Source organism: Pan troglodytes, chromosome 4 (assembly GCF_028858775.2).
Source record: "Pan troglodytes isolate AG18354 chromosome 4, NHGRI_mPanTro3-v2.0_pri, whole genome shotgun sequence".
NCBI classification, from domain to species: domain Eukaryota; kingdom Metazoa; phylum Chordata; class Mammalia; order Primates; family Hominidae; genus Pan; species Pan troglodytes.
This window is the reverse complement of record NC_072402.2, coordinates 81,301,634-81,323,908: the sequence shown is the minus strand read 5'-3', so window position 1 is coordinate 81,323,908 and position 22,275 is coordinate 81,301,634. Positions and strand designations below refer to the sequence as shown.

Sequence of the window (22,275 nt, the reverse complement as noted above, 5' to 3'; positions counted from 1 at the left end):
TCTTCCTCTTCTGAGTCATTATGCTGAATTTTTTAGACTCAGATTCAGGTTTTGATTCCTTTTTCTTCCACATTACCCAGAATTCACTCTAACAAGCAGCAACACAGAAAAAATTCTTCAACAATTTATCTACAAACATAGTGACAGGTCCACATTCGGTTCACATATAATTACAAGTTATAGCACCCACCCCTAGGTTTTCAATCCTCTTAACATTGGCTGGGGCACCAGGTAGAATTTTCTAATCTCCTAACAACCCTTGGTAACTTCTCTGGTTGGGGAAAATGTACTTCCAGAGGGAGATGCTGGTACTGAGGTCACTCCATCTCAGATTTAACACAATGGTTTCGTCTCCTGCAGAAACCAGATAACATCTCAAGGCTTTCACTAGCAACCTACTAGCAATTATTACTAAAAAACAGTAGGTTCTATATCAATGAACTACCAAACACAGAGGAAAAACTACCAAGGATTTTAAATAAATCCTTTCTTGTAAAAATTATGAGCCTATCTGTTCAAAGACTTTGAACAATCATAAAATTATTCAAAGTATTCGGTGTATAAATTCACTTAACTGCTATTTCCCAGTCAATTAGATTTTTATTCTTCATTACCAAAAATACTAAATGCTTTCATTTTGGAGGTTTTAAACTGCATTATGATATGCCACCAGCTTATGTGAGGAAAACACAAAAGAAAACATTTATTCTAATATAAGAAATTAAATATCATTGTAAGCCACAGCCAATTCTACTGGCAAAAAACAACAACAAAAACACTGTTGGTCCCTTTCTCAAAAAATTACAGGTTTTATTAAACATTCATTAAAATCTTTACGTTAAGAACAAAGTAAAGGCCAAATAAACAATAAAAAATGTTAGCATGTGTGACTTGTGACTAGACAAACCTGCACTGGACTAAACATTTATTAAGGACGTAAAAAGACTACCTTATCCTAAAAATACGACCAAAACAGCTTCCAAAATATATTCATAGATGTTTGGTCATTAATGCTACATGATAAAACATTTTATCTGATTTCTTTACAACAAAACTAGAGGGAATGGCTTTGCTGCCTTCATTGTTCACTGAAGGAATTTCAAGGTTAAAAAAATTCAAACAAAATATATGGCAAACATCGATAATTTAAGGGCAACTGTTCAGAACCTTTGTGTGATGCATGTAAAATACCTGAGAATTTTAAAACATAAAAATTCCAGGAAGAGCTAACGTATCATCTGTGGCAAAAACTCTTAGTTAAAATGTACCCAGAAGTTCTCTACTTGTCAAAGATTTTCTGTAAGATGTACCTGTAGAAAGGAAGACTTTCTGACCATTAATATGCAATAGGACAGACTAAGAGAAAGTTCAGTGAGAAGAGTCAAGGGAGTTTCAAATGACTAGCCCATGGCTTGCATAGTCAGTGGTTTATTTATTCCCACATTCATAAAAACAGTTACCACTTCAAACAGTTACCAGTTCCAGTTCATTCTGGCACAAGGAAAGGTATACATAAACATAATGAAAATATTTGTTGCAAAAATACTTATTTTGAGCCCAAAGTCAACTACACTAGTTTACTTTTGCAATTTTCCCCTAAATCATTTTCCCCTAAATCTTACTGTAGGGTTTGTTTTTTTTTTTATTTAAAGTTTGAACTAGGTTGCTCCTGTGTCATGAATGAGTTGATGAACACCTCCAAATTTCCATATGTTGATGTTTTAAGTTCAATGAAGGTTAACAATTTACTTTCACAACCCCAAGAATATTCACTGATGGTGAAATAATATTTAATATGTCAAAATAAACAGATACTTCATCTGTTCATCTAACCTTGACAGCTACAGAATGCATCCAGGATAATTTGATTTTGGTGTGTAAGGTACTATTTCACCAAAGTACAGGGTTTTTTGGTTTTAATAGTTCACTCTCAGCCCCCATGTTGCCACTGTGTAAGTGGCATTTCCTTCTCTTCCGCTTCTATGGACTTCTCAGGTAGCTTGCTGGCTCATTTTCATTCATTTATATGCAGACATTTCTTTACAAACCATAAAGCAATTCCTTCTGTATTCAGTATATGAACTCATAGGCAACAATTTACATGCTTTACCAAGTCATTTACATATGAGTAATTTTATCAAAATCTTAAAAAGACTTCCATTCAGAGGACCAGAGAATGGAAGCATGGCTTCTAAACAGATGGCAGTTCTCTCTGGAAGAGTGAGAGTTCTACAGAGGGAGGAACGCTTATTAGATCATAAAGCATTCACCTTTGCAGGAGTTTAATCGGGATCCCTTTTCTTCCACCAGTTAGGCAAGGAAACTGAGTGAGTCCTTTTGCCTACCAACCTCGAAACAGAATATAGCATATCACACAGCAAGAGACAAGATCACTTACTCCTCCAGCTGCTTCTCAACTAGCTGAGGGTAGAGGTAGGACATTTGTGATATAGCTGAAGAATATAAAACTGTACTGGAACAGATAATTCAGCACTCTTGTTTGCTTCACAAAAAGAAAAAAAAAGGCTCAATGCTTCAGAAAAAAAAAAAAAGATACTGTATTCAGTGGCCTTAGGGACTGCTACAGGAGGTGGGGGAGAAATCAAGTAAAACAGGACACTGTCTCCACTCCCATCTCCCACTAGTCAATCAGGCAGTTATTCTTTATCTTTTTACAAATAATGGCTCTAGAAGGGTTTTGTATGAAAAAAAAAATACTTTGAAGTTAACCAAAAACACAAGTTCAAAACTACTAACTAGAAGGTCTGGAAGGCGCCTTCTAGTTCTTAATGCTCAACAATTTTATGATCTCTTAGACAATCAACTCTGACTTATCACTGAGATCATCAGATTTGGAGCAAACTGTCTAGGATTCTGCTCACTGGTCTGATGATGTCCACCTTTGGATGACATTACGTTGGTTTTGGGGAAACATTGACAAACAGAAAAACCAGGTGATACAGCTTCAAATCGCCCTGAGAGAGAATCAATGGAAGTAAAATATTCATCTGAAAGTACTGATAGTCATAAGATATTTGTCAATTGGTAAAATAACTGTAGACTTGGTGAAAATAGCTGGCTACCACTGTAGATGATTACCCTGAAAATATGGCAATATTACACCAATAGCAGTTCATCTTAATGCAAAAAGAGTTAGCTTTGGACATCACTTAGTAAATAAATTGTGTAGCAATACTTTTAAACCCTGCTAGTCAATATAATAATTAAATGCCAACACTGATTTTTAAAAAAATTCATTATGATGAAATGAACACTAAGAAGAGCTAAGAGTAAGCTGCTTGAACTTACTGCAACACATGCTACCATTGAAACAGATAAATGGAAGCCTGGAAGTATTCTTCCAAAAGGCTGAACACAGCAAACTGCATTACCTAACCATAGCCTGTGTACCCATTTCCTTTACTGTAATTATCATGGACTTCATCCAATATCAATTGTGACAAAAGAATCAAGTGAAAAAACAGAATACGTTGGTTTAGGGGATCTTTAATCACATATAAATTCCACCCATAGGAAAAACAAAAATGCTTATTAGTCAGTCAGTTACATATAGCAGAAATGTTACTCTATTGCGTTCACCCAGGGAAAATATATTATCATTTGGTTCAAATATGAAGTATATACTGATTCTGTTCATGAATGCCTTCCGTTCTCTGCAATATAAATTGCAATGTAAATTTGAGTCATCAGTCTAGAAAACATACACTTTAGGAGTCTGCTTGTATGGCTGCTGGATTATCTCTTTTGTATAAGCACCTATACATGTGCTGCAAACAGGCAGATGCATAAGCAGATGCATGAGGACAAACTTACCTTTATCCAAAGAGAAGACACTGAACTGAACACTACTAAGTAAGCTTCTCCCTGCCCCAACACCCACAAGTACAACATACACACACACACCAGCATCAAAACAGACAACAAAAACAAAATCCAAATAATAGAAAACAATTTATAGTTGATATTCCATTTAGTCTCAAGGTAGTATTTTCTAAAGAACATTCTCAATTAAGAAACCCTCAGTACCAGATTTGTTTTAAAGGAAGAAAAGCATGGGCATAACTGTGTCCTCAGAAGTGTCCCCACCTGACAGACATCAGAACGGATGCCAGTTTTCCAGAATCCTTGGCTACTTAGCTCCACCGTTACTTCTCGTCTCATTGTATTCTTCTGCCGTATTTTTTGGAGGGCTTCCTAGAAAAGAATTCGTTATGATGAGTAACACAACTGCTGTAAAGCAATAGTAAGCCAAACATCAAGCGTTAGAAAATAAGTTGGATTCATTTAATATTACCCTTACATTCAGATACTCAAACCTCTTCACACAAAATTACAATATTTTCTTTAAAATGGAGGCTGGAATGCTCAAAGCTTGGGGTATAACGCAGCCCAGCCTTTCTTGGCAACTAGATATGAAAAACTCTAAACCAAATCTACCATTCTGGTATTTTTGAACAAAATATGACCTTTCATTGATAAAGGAAGCAAAATGTGGTTTGGGATTTGAAATGAGCATGTAAAATTTTTATCAAGCCTCATGTTAAGTATTTACCTCTAAGAAAGAAAGCAAATTAACCTGCGACCCACATAATTCTAACAGTTGCCTTCTAACTTGCAAACCCTTATAAAAACTCTTGCTACAATGGCATACTTTATATAAAAAAAGACTATGATCCAAAATATCACCTGTGAGACATGATTAGGAACTAACTCTTCCCTTTCACGGCCCTTCAAATAATTGTAAAAATAATTGTATATTTGCATGCATGCAATTGAATCAAAATCTCATAGGAATTCATAATAACAGGAACCACCCCCACCCCCACTATTGATTAAGTTCCTTTTACAGGCCAAATAGCACAAGAGGCCCATTAAATGGTGTATTTCAGAAGTTCATGGAACTACCTTTTTCCTTGAGTGCACCAACGGAGGAACACTTTAGTCAGCCTCTCAACCTTAGTTCCCTCCTTTATAAACAGGCTGATTGGCCTAAATCACAGTAAGTGACAAAGCCAGAATTCAAACACTTTTTCCAGCTTCAAAGCCTTGCTCTTACACAACCCCAGCAGAATAAAACCTCCCTGAGACAATAATCTATGTTGATACTGAAACCGTTTATTCTTATAATTAAAACTAAAACGTAAGTTATCCTGGATTACAGGGATAATACTACCCATTAGTAAGGAAATATGGAATTTGGGATACGAAACCTTACAAAATAAGTTTACCATACTAAACTGGCAGACCAATGGAAGACAATCTTTTCCAACTTTAAGACCAAGAAATCTGAGTAAGGCCCAATGTTGTATAATGTGCAACCAAATTAAAGATAAAAGGCTGATTCAACAAATTTAAGCTTTAATATCTATAAAAGATATGTTTGATTCCCAGTGGTAATAATCCATCAAGAAACTGGCATTTTAGGGATTGATACAGTTAGGATGTTTTGGCCCCTCCAAATTTCACATTGAAATATGATACCCAATGTGAGAGATGGGGCCTAGTGGGAGGTTTTTGGGTCATGAGTGGATCCGTCAAGAATAGCTTGGTGCCTTCCCCGCAGTAATGAGTTCATGTGAGATCTGCTTGTTAAAGAGAGTCTGGGACCTCCCTCGTCCCTCTCTTCCTCCCTCTTCTGTCATATGACGTGCCTGCTCCCCATCCACCTTCTACCATGACTAAAAGCATCCTGAGGCCTCCCCAGAAGCCAAGCAGATGCTGGTGCCATGCTTCTTGTACAGCCTGAAGAAACGTGCACCAAATAAACCTCTTTTCTTTATAAATTACCCAGTCTCAGGTATTCCTTTAGAGGAATGCAAAACAGACTAATACAGGGATAAAAAGGCTCTCTCAAATACTAAAAGATTTTTTAAAATCAATTCGTATAATAATGTGGGGGGGAGGGTAAAGTATGATTTTTTTAAAAAAAATCTTTCCATCTTGTACCAGAAGTATAGTGTGATACAACAATCATGAAATAAAGCTGAAGCACATCATCGTTAATCACCAAGGAATGGAGTTTGATACAGACCTCCCTCTGTGCCAGCTTCTGTTTGTCAGTTTGTTTGACTTTGGGACTATTTGCTAGGAGGTGGCGAAGTTTCACATAACTCTTCCACAGTTTTTGGTACCTAAGGAAAAGGACAGGCAAACATCTCAGGTAAAGAGAAGGTAAACCTAAAGTGCAACAAAGTCAGTTATTTTAAGAGGCCTCTTCAAATCATACATTACATTCTTTTGATTATTCTTAATGGCAGAAAGCCATCATTCTAAGGAAGGCTATGACTTTGAGGCTGAGAGTCAGGATGGACAAGAGTCAACTGGAACGTGGTGATTAAGTTGATTATTGCTTATTTCAGTTGGAAATGAGGTGTGACTATATGAATGAATCTCTGGAAAGAATTCCAAAGACACAAAAACACCTCAACCAAAGGAATCATCCTGTTTCTCACTGTTACCTCTTGAAAATAACAGATTTTATTTAAATATACACTTTCTGATATTTGTTGAAAGAAAGACCCCTTCCTTAGGGAGACTGTCAGTTGCTGAACTACTTATACCAAATATAAGTTGAAGAGTATTAGAATAGAGAACCCCATTTGTGCCAAAACCCAAGCTACATAGCTGTATCCATTTGTCCACTGGAGAGGATAAAAGACTAATGGTGTATACCAATTTGTATTTACCATGACAATATAAGCATATTTGTTGCAGCCAAATAAGTGATAACCTAGACCAGTCTAAAGGATACTGTCAAAGCGTCCTGGAAATGAAGCGAATATGCAGTCCTTTATCAATTCACAGTCCTGCCATCTGAGAGTCCACAAGAGCCTCATCACATTCTACTAACATTTTTCTGACAAGAAGGGATTTTCCAAAGATTTTCTGTCACATTAAAACTGTTCCTTTCTTGGCCTTAGCTGGGCCTCTCCTTTTTTGAAAACTTTTTTTTTTTTTTAAGAGAATGGAGGAAAGAAAGAAGTACTTACACAGTGCCTGGTTCACTGCTTCATACTTTTATCCAAAGGGGGAAAAAAAAGAACAAAACCCTTTAGCCTCTTCTAATATATGTCAGCCAGAACTGTATTTATGAATTGAAAATCTCCCATGCCCTTTTCTCCCACTATGAATCCTTTTAAAAAAAAAAAAAAAAAATTAAGTCAGGAAGCTGTTTGTGTGTTTAGCAAGGTAGGAAATCCAAACAGTCCCGAAGAATCTAATGGTACTATCTCCATTCCCACACATCCTAAATCTTCTCCCAGAAAACACTAACATGCCAGTTGGAAAAATCAAAACGTGGAAAGTTACATCAATCCTAAGAGTCAGAAGTCACGGCTCCTACTTCCAACACAACCTTGACTTTGCATGTGATCTTGAACTCTTAAGATGCCCCCAAAAAGAGAACTCTGCATAAATTCGGCAGTGCTAGGAACCAATATGTGCTACTTTCCTCTAGAGGGCACTGAAAAAATAAAAAATAATAATTATTATTATTATAAGGATGAATAAAGAAAAAGTTCCTTAAAGTTTAAAAACATACAAGGACTTATGTTGACCAAGTTTGCCAAAAATATTCTATTGAATAATAGTTTCTTGCACTCAAATATGTAGAGAAAATAATTCTTCAGGAGCTACCACAATTGTTTCATTTGGGTAATCTAAATTGGAAGCATGGCTCATTTCAGGTCTTAATTTTTAAAAAGGAAACATCCACTAAAGGGTATTTCTCTGCTAATTTGGCTGTTAGTAGAAGGTGAAATTGGCTAAGACAAACACTGAGAAATATCTTACTGTGGGTCTCCTGCATAACTCAACTGTGCAGGGCGTATCCCAAAGTGGACGATAATCGGAAAAGTAATCACATCGGGGTTGAACTGTTCACGATCCAGTTGATCGATACGGACAGAGCTTGGTTTCTAGAGAGAAAAATCAAAGCCATTTATTCCCATAAGAAGTCTTTATGTATTGACTTTAACCTAAGTAGGGAAGGAATAAATCGGACTTTTTTCCAGGAAAGCCTTGTCCCCAAAGGGAAAAGGTCATTTAAAACCCTTTAATTACAGCAGCTATACTATCTAAAAACTATAATGACATCCTTGTAAATGAGCCGATGCCATTTGGCATAATGAACAATGATTTTGTCCTTTTTTGCAGTCCACATAGAAACCTTTAAAAATTAAACTTTTAAAAGGACACCTAGTCAGATATAACTTTTCCTTAACCTCTCCGAAGGCACAGGGGAAGGATTCCACATCACAGGCAGAGCCTCTTCTGCTTTAATTTCACATTTCAGAATGCACAGACAGATGCCTCTATTTAAGTTTTTTCCCTCACTTGTTCTCAGTGGATCTTATGTATTCCTTTAATTCTACATCTTTAAGTTAGAAAGTATAGTGGTGCAAAGGCCAAATAGTTAAGCTTCTCTTATTATGTCCATGTAGGACATTTGTGTATTTTAACAGAGAGCCTCATATTTTTTTCTTCATGTCTAATAAAGGAAGACGTGAATGGCTCATTCCTTCTGGATCATTTGTGAAATGGCTTTCATCTTGAAAGCTTAAATTTATGAAAAGATGGTAAAATCACAGAGAACAGGTTTCAGCAACCTCCTTCCTTATAATCACCTCTCAGGACAGTCTCAATTAGAGATTCAGTTTTTACTAGCACACTGTAGAGTCTGCGGCTCAGTTGCTTTGGAGGCTAAGGCTGTTAAAACTGATTCACACAGAGGCCAATAATCTTCATTCTGTCCCACAACAATGCCCAACAATTAGAGTCTGGTTGGCTGCCTGGTTTCCCTGGGACAGAGGAATTTCAATGCTAAAACCAGGAAATCTCTCAGCAACTGGGACAAACTGGTCACTCTACCTACAACTGTGATACCAGCCAGCCATCTGACAAATATTCAATGAGGTGACAAAGGGGATAAACTTGGGTGAATTCACCCACATTACTTAAAACACTCAAACCTTTGGGAGGCCAAGGTGGGTGGATCACGAGGTCAGGAGTTCGAGACCAGCCTGGCCAACATAGTGAAACCCCATCTCTACTAAAAATACAAAAATTAGCCGGGCGTGGTGGCGCACACCTGTAGTCCCAGCTACTCAGGGGGCTGAGGCAGGAGAATCACTTGAACCCGGGAGGCAGAGGTTGTAGTGAGCTGAGATCGCACCACTGTGCTCCAGCCTGGGCAACAGAGTGAGACTCTGTCTCAAAAAACAAAACAAAACAAAACAAAAAAACCCTCAAACTTTTTAAGTGTCATTTAACAAACAAAATGTCACTAGCTTCTTGAAAAGTTGGTCTCTGCTCTCAAAATTTGAAAATGGAAAATATTTTGTTCACATGTAATCCATTATAAAATTATTTAAATGCCCATCAACAGTAGCAACGTGCTATTTAAGGTCAAAGAATTACTTTCATTATTTTGTACAACAAAAGAGCAGGATACATTTTTAGAATGGGAACTGTGGAATAGAATGTTATTGAATTATTCATGTTTCTGTGATTTTAAACACCATGCCATGGTACCAACACAGGAAACAGTGATTTAAAATATCTATAGTATCTCTAAATTTATGGCAGGGGTTGAGGGAGCAGGAAATGAAATATATTCTAGACTTTGGCTACACCCTATAACATTTATTATGCCATCTTTGTTTAAGAATAAAAAATGACAAAAGTCACTAATGACAAAAGTATTCCTTGGAAGATTAATTCTTTTAAGTTCTGCAGCAATATAGTATTTAAAGTGACCATAATGGCTTGAAAATTTTAATAAATTTCCCAATATTCTTGCCATTTTGCAATCTTTCAAAGCAAGTCCTACAGAGGATGAAATGTAGTGTGGTGTCTACCTTGTCGTATGAGTAACTTGCACACTTCTCAGTAGGATGTTTTCATAATACTGAATTCTCAAGATTTTTTTCCTCCTTTAAGCATATCTTCAGATAAACAGTATAAAAGAATTAACTTCAACACATTCCTAAGCCTGACACTGAAACTTCCAATAAAAATCTTTCATACTGACTAGGTCTGACTTCATGTTGTTAATACTGGCTTTACAGCATCTCAAGGATGCACAGTTAATCATGCCAATAATTTCTACAATTTCTCAATTCCTCAGAGATCTTACTGTTTAGGAAGCACCCCTGGCAAGCCTATCCCAGTGATAGCTCCTAAAATGAGAGGCTTTCCTGATACATCCATTGGCTCAACCATTCATCAAAGACTCCTTTCATATGTTAGTGGTCTTTGGGTTTTCACCTGGGCAAGCATCATACATTAGTTTGGTGCAAAAGTGTTGCGGTATGGCAGACCCCCCCCCCCCCCGCAACTACTTTTGTGCCAGCCTAACATATAACTTCACTAGCACCTGGCTCATATAGTAGTCCCTTGACAAATTAGTTGAATGATGATCATGGTGATCATAAACTTCATCTATGCCACTGGCTCAAAAACAAGCAGTGAGAAAATCAAACGTTTGAGGATTTTTTTTTAACTACAGAAAACTGGGCCTCACTGCCTGGAGTATATAAGGTAGCTATATCCTTAAGCCAGGGTATCCTTAAGTTTTTTTTTAAACTCTCCAGCTGATTCTAGATTTCAGGAAAACATAACTATACCATGGAAGGAAGTCCAGGGTGAACGTGCTCCCCCCGTGTCTACCACAGAACATGGAACTCTCCAAGTGGAACCACCCAGCTGAAACTGGACATCTCCCACCACCACCGCCCCATCCTCTGACTCAGCATGAAAAGTGACAGAAGGAATATCAATATATGCAACTGTTTTAAGAATAAAAATAGAATTCACAGTCTTACTCTGAGAGTGTTATTACTTACATATTTCTTTTAAAGTTACTTTAATAATTATGCGGCTTAACAGTATAACGTAAAAATTATACGATTTTCTGGTTTTAAACATGTTTTATGTTTAAACATATTTTTATTAAACAATTTTACTTTCTGGATTTGTTTAAAAGAATCCATACTAGCCAGAATGTTTTATTTGCAAATAGCAACATTTTGTTTGTGCAGATGTTACTGTCATGCTACAAAAAGTAGATCCAGAGTTTTTAGTTTATGAATCAAAGCTATTAAGCAATTGGCAGCTTTTTAGAAAACAACAGCTTTGTTAAGTAGATTATTCCATTTATTTTCACAGAAATATTTTAATTCTTCATTTCTATAAAATTTTATCCTTATAAGATGCCAATATATAACTATTTTATGAAACAGTAACACTAATTTAGAAGAAAAAAATTGATATAAAGAAAATGTTATGTCTTTATATAAGAACTAGTTTTCTTTTAATTATATCCTTTTAATGTTTGCATTTTTTACTTCTAAAATTGAATATTAAAAGCTAATTTTAAAACAAAAAACTTAAGTAGCACCCAAAGAAATGTAAAATATTTATAATAATTATGGTGGAGGATCAATAAAAAAGAAGGCTACAAAAAAGATCAAAGGATATTAACAAGCAATTAACAAAAGAAAACATGAATGGGCAATAAACATTTAGAAATCAAAATAAACACAAAACTGAACTAAGTCATTTCCCGCCCCCCAACTCTCATCAAATTCCCTTAGTATAACCAGCATGAAGATATGGTTGCTCTCATATGCTCCCAGAGTACAAATTTTACAGCCCTTCTGGAAAGCAATCTGCAACATGCATCAAAAGCCTTAAAAATGTACCTATCTTCAGGTAGAATAAATTTACTAAATTAGGTGAATTTACGACCAAATATGCCTAAATTGTAATATTTTCTTATTTACTAAATATTTAAAGGAAAAATTATCCAAGGACAAGAGCAGTGAGTACCTAAAACTTTTAAAATGTGCTGTTACTGTTTTCATGAAACATTCAGATCTGGAAAAGAAGGTCCTCCAGCCTCTGAATATACAGACATCAGAACATACCGTCCCAGGGTTGGTAACAATCATGCCTTTGCATTCTTCTGCATATTTCTGCCACTCCAGCTCCTCCCACTGAAGCATATTGGCAATCTCCTCCTCGGGCACCAGGGCTTTGCTGCACCTTAACAAGTACAGGAGAATCTGGTGCATGGACAGCACTTCCTTTCCTCCATCTTGGGTGGGAATGGGAGTGGAGAGAAGGGGAAAAATAAGGCTACTCAACTTACAGCAAATCAACAACTGAATAAGGAAAAAAACAAGACAATGGAGGAAAAAGAGCACATACAAAAAGGTAATGTAAAATTTACACTGTTTAACCAGGTGCCAAATAATATGAAAGCCATTTGTTTCATTGATGAACAGTGCTCATAAACCATCTCATTTACTAAATTGGCAACAACAACATTATAAATGATAAAAGGCTCCATTTGTGAGGTATGAATATAAAAAAGGTGCCTATCTAAATAAATTTAAAGCCACCTAGCACAAATAACCATAGTTTATAATATACAGAACCATGTTAGGTCTTAAATATTTTATCATTCTTTCTGAGGTAACAGATGAAAGCTCTTTAGAAGTGATGTTACTGTCTTAAGGAAATTCTAAGCTTTTGTGAGATATTTATGGATGTCTTCAATAAGCTGTTGTTGCATTATGGTCTAATTTTTTGGTGCTAATGTGCTGCACCTGCCATGATGAACAGAGCTAAAGAGCCTGTGCTAATATCATGGAAGATCATTATGGAGTTAGTACATGGATAAAATACCAAGTGCTCTGAGGCCTACAGAAGCATATAGCACCAAGTACAGGGGATAAAAATAACAAAGGGCATCATTCAAGTACCTTGGAAAAAGCCAATTAATCTAGTATTTGATGAACTAAAGACATCCACTTCATTTGGGCATTAATGTGGGGTCCACGGGCTTCTGCCTTCTCTTTGGACTTAACTTCTGGACCAACATGGGCAACCATTTTATATCTCTTTTCTTTGCCTACACCCAACCAAACAAAGGACAAGAGCCCTGAAGAGGACAATCATTACCCTCTCCCAGGTTATGAGATAGGCTATGAACAGTAGTACAGGACCAAACACTTCAGGGAGAAAGAAAGGGACCAAGAGCACAAGATGGCAGCAATGGGATGGCATAAAAGAGAGTGTCCTCCTTGGTCAGAGGAATTAGTGGCACCGAGTTTGAGTCTGGGGCACTAAACAAGTTTAATGTGAATTGCTGTGGGCTAAGAACTTAAACAAGACTGCATGTCTGAGAGAAAAGAGAGAAAATATCAACATTTCTGTGTGAGCTGTGTTCCTCCATCTGAGATGTTACTCTGGAACTAGACCACATTGCTATTCTACAGCCAATATATATGTAGGCATGCATTCACTCATTCATCCAAATATTCATTCATTCAACAAATACTTATTGAGTGCCTTTTATGTAACAGCCACTGTTCTAGGCCCTGAGAACACAGCAATGATGGAAACAGCCAAAGCCTTGCCTTCCTGAAGCTTCTACTGCAGTAGAAAGAGACAATATAAAAGAGCTACATAAAAGATCAGGTTGAGGTGAGTGCTACAAAGAAGAATCAAACAGGACAAGGAACTAGAGTTGTATCTAAAAGGATGGATAAGAAAGGAATCTTCTAAGAGGTTTCACGTAGGCAAAACTTGAAAGGAGCAAGGGAGGCTACCATGCAGCAGTCTGGAAGAGGAGAAGAAAGAGCAAATGCCCTAAGGTGGAGTGGAACTGTTGTGCCTAGGAACTGCAAAGAGGCCACTGTGGATGGTGTGAAGTGAGAAGAATGTGAGAGAGGCAGCAGGGAAGTCAGATCTTACAAAGCTTTACCGCTCATTAGGAGCTCTGGAGTTGACTCTGAGATGGGAGCATGTTTTTCGCCATATGTGCCATGCACTGTGAGTGGTCCCATGTCAGTATCACTAGGGAAAAAAATGCCACAAGCTCTAGGTGCTCAGGAAGCACATAGGCTAATAATGATTGATCACAATGGTTCCTAAATGAATCTTTGTAGATAACACTCAGAAAATAAAGTTCTTTTAATCAAAGTTCTAAAGACACTGTGCTTCTAAAAAATAATGATTGTCCAAGAAGTGACAAAGTCACAAAATACATCAACCCACATTAAGATATGTTATATCTACTAATTCATAGCAGTGACTTTTTTTTATGCCTCTTTACAAAGCAACTGCCTTAAATGCAAAAGTCATCATTAATAAGCTAACTTCCATAGCGTTATGGACTCAATGTTTGTGTTCCCCCAAATTTCATATATTAAAATCCTTTTTTTTTCTTTTTTTCTTTTTGATTCAGGGTCTCTGTCATCCAGGCTGGAGTGCAGTGATGCCATCATGGCTCATCGCAGCCTCAACCTCCTGGGCTCAGGCAATCCTCCCATCTCAGCATCCCAAGTAGCTGGGACTACAGGCTTGTGCCACCGGGCCTGGCTACTTTTTTAATTTTTTTGTAGAGACACGGTCTAATTATGTTGCCCAGGCTGTTCTCCAATTCCTGGGATCAAATGGCCCTCCCACCTTAGCCTCCCAAAGTGCTGGGATTACAGTGTGAGCCACGGCACCCAGCCATATATTAAAATCTTAACCCCCAGTATGATGATATTAGGAGGTGGGGCCTTCAGAGGTAATAAGGTCATGAAGGTAGAGCCCTCATAAATGGGATTAGTGCCCTTATAAGAAACATGAAAGAGCTTGCTTCCTCTCTCTTTTATCCACCAGGTGAGGATATAAGAAGATGGCTGGCTGTGAAACAGTAAGAGGACCTTCATCAACAACCCAACCACGATGATGCCCTGATCTCAGACTACCAGCCTCCAGGACTGTGAGAATAAGTGTTTGTTGTCTAAGCCACCAATCTATAATGTTTTTGTTAGTACAGTTCAATCGAAGACACATAGCTAGGGGCATATTTCTCCAAGTCAGTCTCAAAACACATTTCCACCTGGGCATGGTGGCTCACGCCTTAATCCCAGCACTTTGAGGGGCAAAGGTGAGCAGATTGCTTGAGCTCAGGAGTTCAAGGCTAGCCTGGGCAGCATGGCAAAACCCCTCTCTACAAAAAAATACAAAAATTAGCCAGGCATGGTGGTACATGCTGGTGGTCCCAGCTGCTCAGGAGGCTGAGGAGGGAGGATCACCTGAGCCCTGAAGGTTGAGGCTGCAGTGAGCCGTAACTGTGCCACTTCACTCCAACCTAGAGAACAAAGTAAGACCCTGTCTCAAAAAATAAAATAAAATAATAAACACACATTCCAATCCACCTGCTTGTGACATGTGTTCCTCAATCAGTAATGTTCCTCTCTTTGCTAAGGAGCCCAGCAAACCCACAATACCTGTCTCTCAGTCTGAGTCCATGATAATCACCAATTTTCTAAGGGGACTGAGGTGAACAGGTGGATGAGAAAATTCTAATGCCAGAATACGTTGTCTATACACTTCACATGCATACACACAGAACAGCAGGAATAAAGGAAACCTAGAGAACCCTGGAAAGAACTGCCACACTAACTAGGTTCACTAGGAACTAAGGAAAGAAGAAAATAGTTTTTGGCTTATAATGCCTATACTTGGTGAGATTACTTAAGAGTACCAGGGACTTTAAGGACACAATAGGAGTCTAAAATACCGTAAGAAGGAGCAGAATGTTGCTTTGTGTAAGAATTAGAAAAAAGATTCATATTTTCATGGAGGGAGAGGAGGATGACGGAGGGAGTAAATATACACAGGTCCAGGTATATAAAACAGCACTACAATCTCCACACATACATTTACAGCTGCCTGACTCCATGGCACTTCAGATAAAAGGGAAATGGACTGGGGACAGCGAATTTAATGTGAAAAGACTTTTAAAAGAGCTAGTGGGAGAGAGGAATACTTAAGACTACAAACCAAGACTCCCTTAAAGGCTTCATTTCTGTAGAAAATGATTAGTATAGATACTGTCCAATTTAGGAAAGGCACAACTAGATTAAGAAATAAGGCCATTGGCCGGGTGGGGTAGCTCACGCCTGTAATCCCAGCACTTTGGGAGGCCAAGGTGGGTGGATCACCTGAGGTCAGGAGTTCGAGACCACCCCGGCCAACGTGGCAAAACCCTGTCTCTATTAAAAATACAAAAATCAGCCAGTCATGGTGGCAGACTCCTGTAATCCCAGCTACTCAGGAGGCTGAGGCAGGAGAATCGCTTGAATCTGGGAGGCAGGGATTGCTGTAAGCCGAGACTGTGCCACTGCACTCCAGCCTGGGTGACAGGGTGAGACTCTCTATCAAAGAAAGAAAGAAAGAAGATCACAAGGTGCTTATAAGAATGCCAGTTATCCACCTTCTTATTTAGGTACAACGCTAATGATGAGGCAGAAGCGAGTCACATAGCAGCATAGAAACTAGACATAATTAAAAATATACATATACACACATCAGGTGCAAAGTTAACAACACTGAAGGAGAAACCACAAATCCATGTTGAAATCTGCTAAATATTTTAAATGGCAACTAAACCTTAAAGAGATTTTATTTACCACTGTAAAAAAGTAGAAACTCAGGGCAGATAACCAGAGGTGAAAGGTATCTCAAGGAAGGGGGATTGAGACTCTGCTCCCTGTCTGGTTTTGGGGTTCGATTTCCATGGAAAGGTAAGAAGAGATCCATAAATTAGAGACTCCTGCCAGAGCCCACAGGGCATGGGCTATATCTCTCACACCCAGCCTGGCAAAAAGACACTCCATAAACATTTGTGGAATGACTTTCTAAAGCAGACTAATAACTTGGCCACTCGCACTCAGGCTGCCATGAATTCACTAATGTTAATGAATTGGCTCTTTCGGTTTGTCTGCCTTGCCACTTGTTTATGTTGGGGATTTATGGAGCCATGTCACTGAGGGCTAGGAAGTAATTTTTATCTTGTTGGCTGAAATAAATAGGACATGATATAAATGAGAAATGAGAGCGGGTAAGCTAAGGTTAGCAGGAATTCCGCCAACTCTGGGACTGGAACTGTGACAACAGCTCATTATTCGGGAAGAACTGGAGTTTGTGTTTCAGGGAATGAATCTGGACAGTCATTAATGAACTGACAGACTTTATAAACTGTTTCTTAGAGACCCAATTCTCTCAGTTTATATTGCTTGATTATTTATATGGTTATTTGGGGAGGGGGTAATTTGTTAGAGAATCTGTATTAAGAATATGGCTGCTTATAAGAGTATTTCTCAATTGTTAGTACTCAACTTTAAGAAATACAAAAATATTATCCCCTTTCTCTACACTGACAGTAACTGTATGACTGCATTTCTGTGTCTTCTGGATATTCCTGCTGAGACATCCTAATAATCTTATTTTCTAAAATACGTATTAACAAGTCTTTTCTAAATTTTCCAAATGTATATTAAGTTGTGGTACTAATAGATGGTTTTGCAAACTACACTTGCCTCCTGGAAATTTTGCAATACTCTCCCACCTCCTGGCCCCCTGCCAGCCACACCTGAGAACTACTGCTCCAGATGGGGCAATTTCAAAGAATCAATTTTCTAGACAGTCAATTTGCAAAACTGATTCAGGATTTGCAATGCTTTACTAGGGCAGTAATATAAGCAATGAGTAGGCTTTCCCCTAAGTGTGATCTCACTATCTTGAATCACGACCTACCTTTGCCCCAGTTACACTCAGAATAAAACCTTATACTCAGTCTAGTTCATATCAACTATTTTGCGACCAAAGGTAGAGAGTGGGATAGGAAAGAAACAAAAATTTGAGAAAAAATTTTAAATCTCAATAAACTGATTGCTCTATGATTTGGTTTCTGGTAAACTGGTCAACATTGAATAATCCTTGGTTTAAACTATCAAGCTTACTTTTGGGTAAAGTTGTATAAAGCAACTGGGACAGCTATCTTCAAAAGGGATAAACTGAAGAATTAGAGAAATATGATGATGACTTACAAAACTTGAATTTTCAGTTAGATATTATAATAAACTGACATAAACAAAAAGCAAGTAAGAATGAGAAAACCATAAAATATCTGAAAAATGCGGAAAGCTACTCATTCTCAAAGAAGTTCAAGAAACATGCAAATAGTAACATCAGACTTTTCGCTTATCAGATGGACTAAACCAGGAATGTCCAATCTTTCAGCTTCCCTGGGCCACAGTGGAAGAATTGTCTTGGGCCACACATAAAATACACTGACACTAATGACAGCTGATGAGATTAAAAAGAAAAATCCAAAAAAAACTCAAAATGTTTTAAGAAAGTTTACGAATTTGTGATGGGCCACATTCAAAGCCGTCCTGGGCCATATGTGGCCCATGGGCTGTGGGTTGGACAAGCTTGGACTAAACTGTAAAAGACTAGTAACATCCTGGCCAGGTGTGATGGCTCACGCCTTTAATCCTAGCACTTTAGGAGGCTGAGGCAGGCAGACCTGAGGTCAGGAGTTCGAGACCAGCCTGACCAACATGGCAAACCACTGTCTCTACTAAAAACACAAAAATTAGCCAGGCATGGTGGCAGGTCCCTGTAATCTCAGCAACTTGGGAGGCTGAGGCAAGAGAATCGCTTGAACCCAGGAGGTAGAGGTTGCAGTGAGCCGAGATGGCACCACCGCACTCCACCCTGGGTGAGAAGAGTGAGACTCTGTCTCAAAAAAAAGACTAGTAACATCCAGTACTGGCAGGTGTATAGAAAAAGAGTACTTTCTGTTGGTCAGAAAGAGTACTGTTGGTCAGAACTACAAATTGGTATGTCCTTTCTAGAGAAAACTTGGCCAACATCATTCTGAGTTTAAAATGTACATACTATCTTAACACATAATTTCACTACTAGAACTCTACCTTACAGAAACAAACAAATGCAACAGGATAGACACAGACTATTTCTGAAGCATTTATACAAAATGGGGAAAAAATGGAGAACTCCAGAATATTTGTCACCATAGGAATTATAAACAAATTAATGTCCATCCATACTATAAAATGCTAAGTATGCATCAAAGAATGAAGCAAAGCATTTACAGTACAGAGAATGCCTGAAGTATCTGAGTTTAAAAAAAAAGGAAGTTGTGTAACATATTTAGTGTTATTCCACTTGAAGAAAAAAAGCATAATTCTCCTTAAAGCAGTTAAAACAATACAAATCAAGCCATTTACAGCATTTACCCATTTTCACATGTTCAGAAGGAAGTGTTCACTGTTTTTACTTTACATACTTTTGTATTGTTTGTATACACACACATACACACAGAGTCAACTCAATCAAAAGCAAAAGCAACACTTCAATTTTCTAAAGAAAGAAATTGTTCTTTTCAATAAATGGTGCTGGGTCAATTGGATACCCATGTTGAAAATACTGAGTTTTGACCCATATCTCATACCAATTGTGAAAACAAATTCAAGACTGATTACAGCTCTAAAAGTGAAGAAAATATAAATGAGTATCTTGACTTTAGGGTAGGTGAAAATTTCATAAATATGATACAAAAAGCTCTAATCATAAAGGAATATATAACTATAAATTGGACTACATAAAAATTAAGAATTTCTATTCAACAAAAATCATCAAGAAGATCAAAAAGCAATCTACAGAGAAGGTATTAGATATATATATATTCATGACATTTATATTCATGTTCTATATTCACTATATATAACATATATTCACTATATATCTGTATCTGTATATTTGAATAGCATATGTACGTTCACCAAAGACATGTACGTGTTGTTTAGTGAGCATATATATATATATTTTTCTGTTACATATATACCATACCAGGTGGAATTCTGGGTGTGTGTATATTAAGCTTTGTAGACACTTTCAGTTCTCCAAAGTGACTGTACTGCTTTACCTTCTCATTAACAGTGTATGAAAATTCAAGTTATTTCACATTCTCACCACTTGGCATTTATTTTTTCTTTGTCAATTTAGCCATTCTGATGTGTGTTCAGAAGTATCACATTGTGATTTTAATTTGCATTCTCCTAATGACTAATAAAATGGAGCACCATTTCATATATTTATTAGGTACCTAGATAGTGTTTTTTTTAAAGTGCTCATTCAAGTCTTTTGCCCGTTTTTCTATTGGCAATGTCTATATATATATATATATATATATATATATATATATACTGAAAATACTCAAATGTCCATTAATCATAGATAGGTTTATTTTAATTTAGTCATCCCATATAATACTATATAGTAGTGAGAATGAGCCAACTACAGTTAAGTGCAACAGGATATGATTCTGAAATACATTAAACAAAAGACAGAAGCAAAAGAGAATATAAAATTCTAGTTTTTATAGTTTAAAAACAGGTAAAACTAATACATGGTGTTTCAAGTCAGAATAGCGGTTACCCTTGAGGGTCTCAGCAGCGACTGGAAAGGGGTCCGAAGGGGGTTCTTGGAAGCTACTAATCTTGATCTGGGTGCTGGGTGGATGGTCATATTCACTTTGTAAAAACTCACTAAGGTCCTATATTCATGATCCATGCACTTTTCAGTATTTATGTTATAGTTCAACCTAAAGTTTACTTTATAAAAATGAGAGATAATACCAAAGACTATTTGAAAAGCACACTCACTAGTAACCAAAAACATGAATACTTAGATAAGGCATTATTATGACCAATTAAATAAAATCAGTAAACAAGCATTTACTGAGTCCCTGCTATGTGCCATGAAGTATGTTAGCACTAGTGATACAACAAGACAGACAAATGTTTACTCTTCAGCCTCATGGAACTCACCACTGAAATTTTTTAAAAGGAAGAAAGAAAGGAGAGAAGGAAGATGGGAGAGGCAAAATGCAAAAAATGAATAATAATGCATTTTTCATGGCAGCACAAACTGATGTTATTCTTTTGACAAGAAATTTGGCACTATATATCACAATCTTTAAAAATATCCATCTGCTCAATGAATTATTAAAAAATAGATGCAAATCATATACTAGTAGATGACAACTACGTAAAAAAAAACCCTTCTGCACAGAAAAAATGAAAATATATATCAAAATGTGTTTTTAAATTCACCATTTTCTAAAAGATCTTTAACAAAGTCACATTATGAATAACAAATCAACCGTAATTTCCTATCTAATACCAAAATGCATTTTATACATCAGGTATTTTTCTGTATCCTTCGGGGTCTTCTTAGTATGTATATTTTCAAAGGAGAGTCTAATGAAAAGGTAAACCCTGTTTAAAAACAAATCAATAGACCTTTTTCTTTATGACAACCTAAATGTTATCCCCACATAGTTATGTGAGAGTTGAAATCTCACAAAGTAAATATCCAACATCAGATTTTTCTTTAAGGTGATTTTAAAACTGCCCACTTTCTCTCAGACATCTGTTTGGTCATAAAACGCCTACAGGAAAGTAGATATAGAAAGGAAAAGGCTTTTCAGCAAATTCACTCTAACACCATTTTCTAATAAGTTTACTGCTGAAGCTCCATTCTAAAATCAAAAGATTCATTCACCAGAAGAGAAGAAACGGCATCTCAATAAAACAAAACCAGATATAAAAAGGAGAAAAGCCTTTGAATGCATTTCTAAACAAAATAAACATGAACAGTAATACTAAAAATCTGAGTAATGCTAACCTAAAATAAACTAAGCCATTTTGACTGCCTGGACTGAGGAAAGAGTATCAGGAAAAAATCTTGAGAAAAATCTAAACCAGACAGAGTAGACAAGAAACTAAAGCCACACAAGAGGAGTCAAAGAGACAGGAGGAAAGTAAGGAGCGCCCAGGCACCAGAGCAGGGAAGAGACTAACACTGAGGCACATCCTCTGCACTTGGTCTGTAGGAGGCTGCCTCTGGCATCGGCAGCTGCAGTGGGCTAGGGACAGTTAGAGAGGGTCTGGCACTGAAGCAAAACTTGGCTGTGAATGGACAAGGGCACTGGAGGAAGCCAGACTCCGACAGGCTCACTGCAGGGCTCTCAGGCATGAGGGAGACAAGGGCTCCTGCCCAAGGGAGACAGGGGCTTCTGCCCATGGGAAGACAGGAGGCATAAGGAGGACAGCACAAACACAGCACTGAAATTCTTTAACTGCTGATATTGGGTGGAAAGGCTACACGAAGAAAAGCTCCCCAACCAAGATTATAGACCTCAGATTTATAGTAGCAGCTATGTTTTACTCTTCAGTATTACTGAGCGGCCCACATATAGAAGAAAAGGCAAGCAGTTGGGTTGATGACATTAACTCGGAGATGGTGGCCATACAAGCAGCTGAGACAGCTAGAACTGACAGGGTAAACGTCAGAGCACAGGACCTGGTGGGGAAGGCA

General features: G+C 37.4%; 1 protein-coding gene across 36 annotated transcripts in view; it reads right to left on the bottom strand.

Moving 5' to 3' along the window:
- Nucleotides 1–22,275, bottom strand: part of DROSHA (drosha ribonuclease III) — a 131,214-nt gene that overhangs the window by 59,063 nt on the left and 49,876 nt on the right. For 21 of the 36 annotated variants that reach the window (XR_010157262.1, XR_010157264.1, XR_010157265.1 and 18 more), the window contains 4 exons: nucleotides 11,949–12,118; nucleotides 7,813–7,937; nucleotides 6,053–6,152; nucleotides 4,108–4,215 (listed from right to left, as the gene is read on the bottom strand). Coding sequence is in view for 32 of the 36 variants with exons in the window: in XM_016953490.3 (XP_016808979.1) it covers nucleotides 4,108–4,215; nucleotides 6,053–6,152; nucleotides 7,813–7,937; nucleotides 11,949–12,118 (503 nt within the window). In the remaining 4 variants the exon portion in view is untranslated. The remainder of the gene's footprint in view (nucleotides 1–4,107; nucleotides 4,216–6,052; nucleotides 6,153–7,812; nucleotides 7,938–11,948; nucleotides 12,119–22,275) is intronic. The other 15 variants (XR_010157263.1, XM_016953489.4, XM_063811350.1 and 12 more) reach the window with 1 other exon arrangement.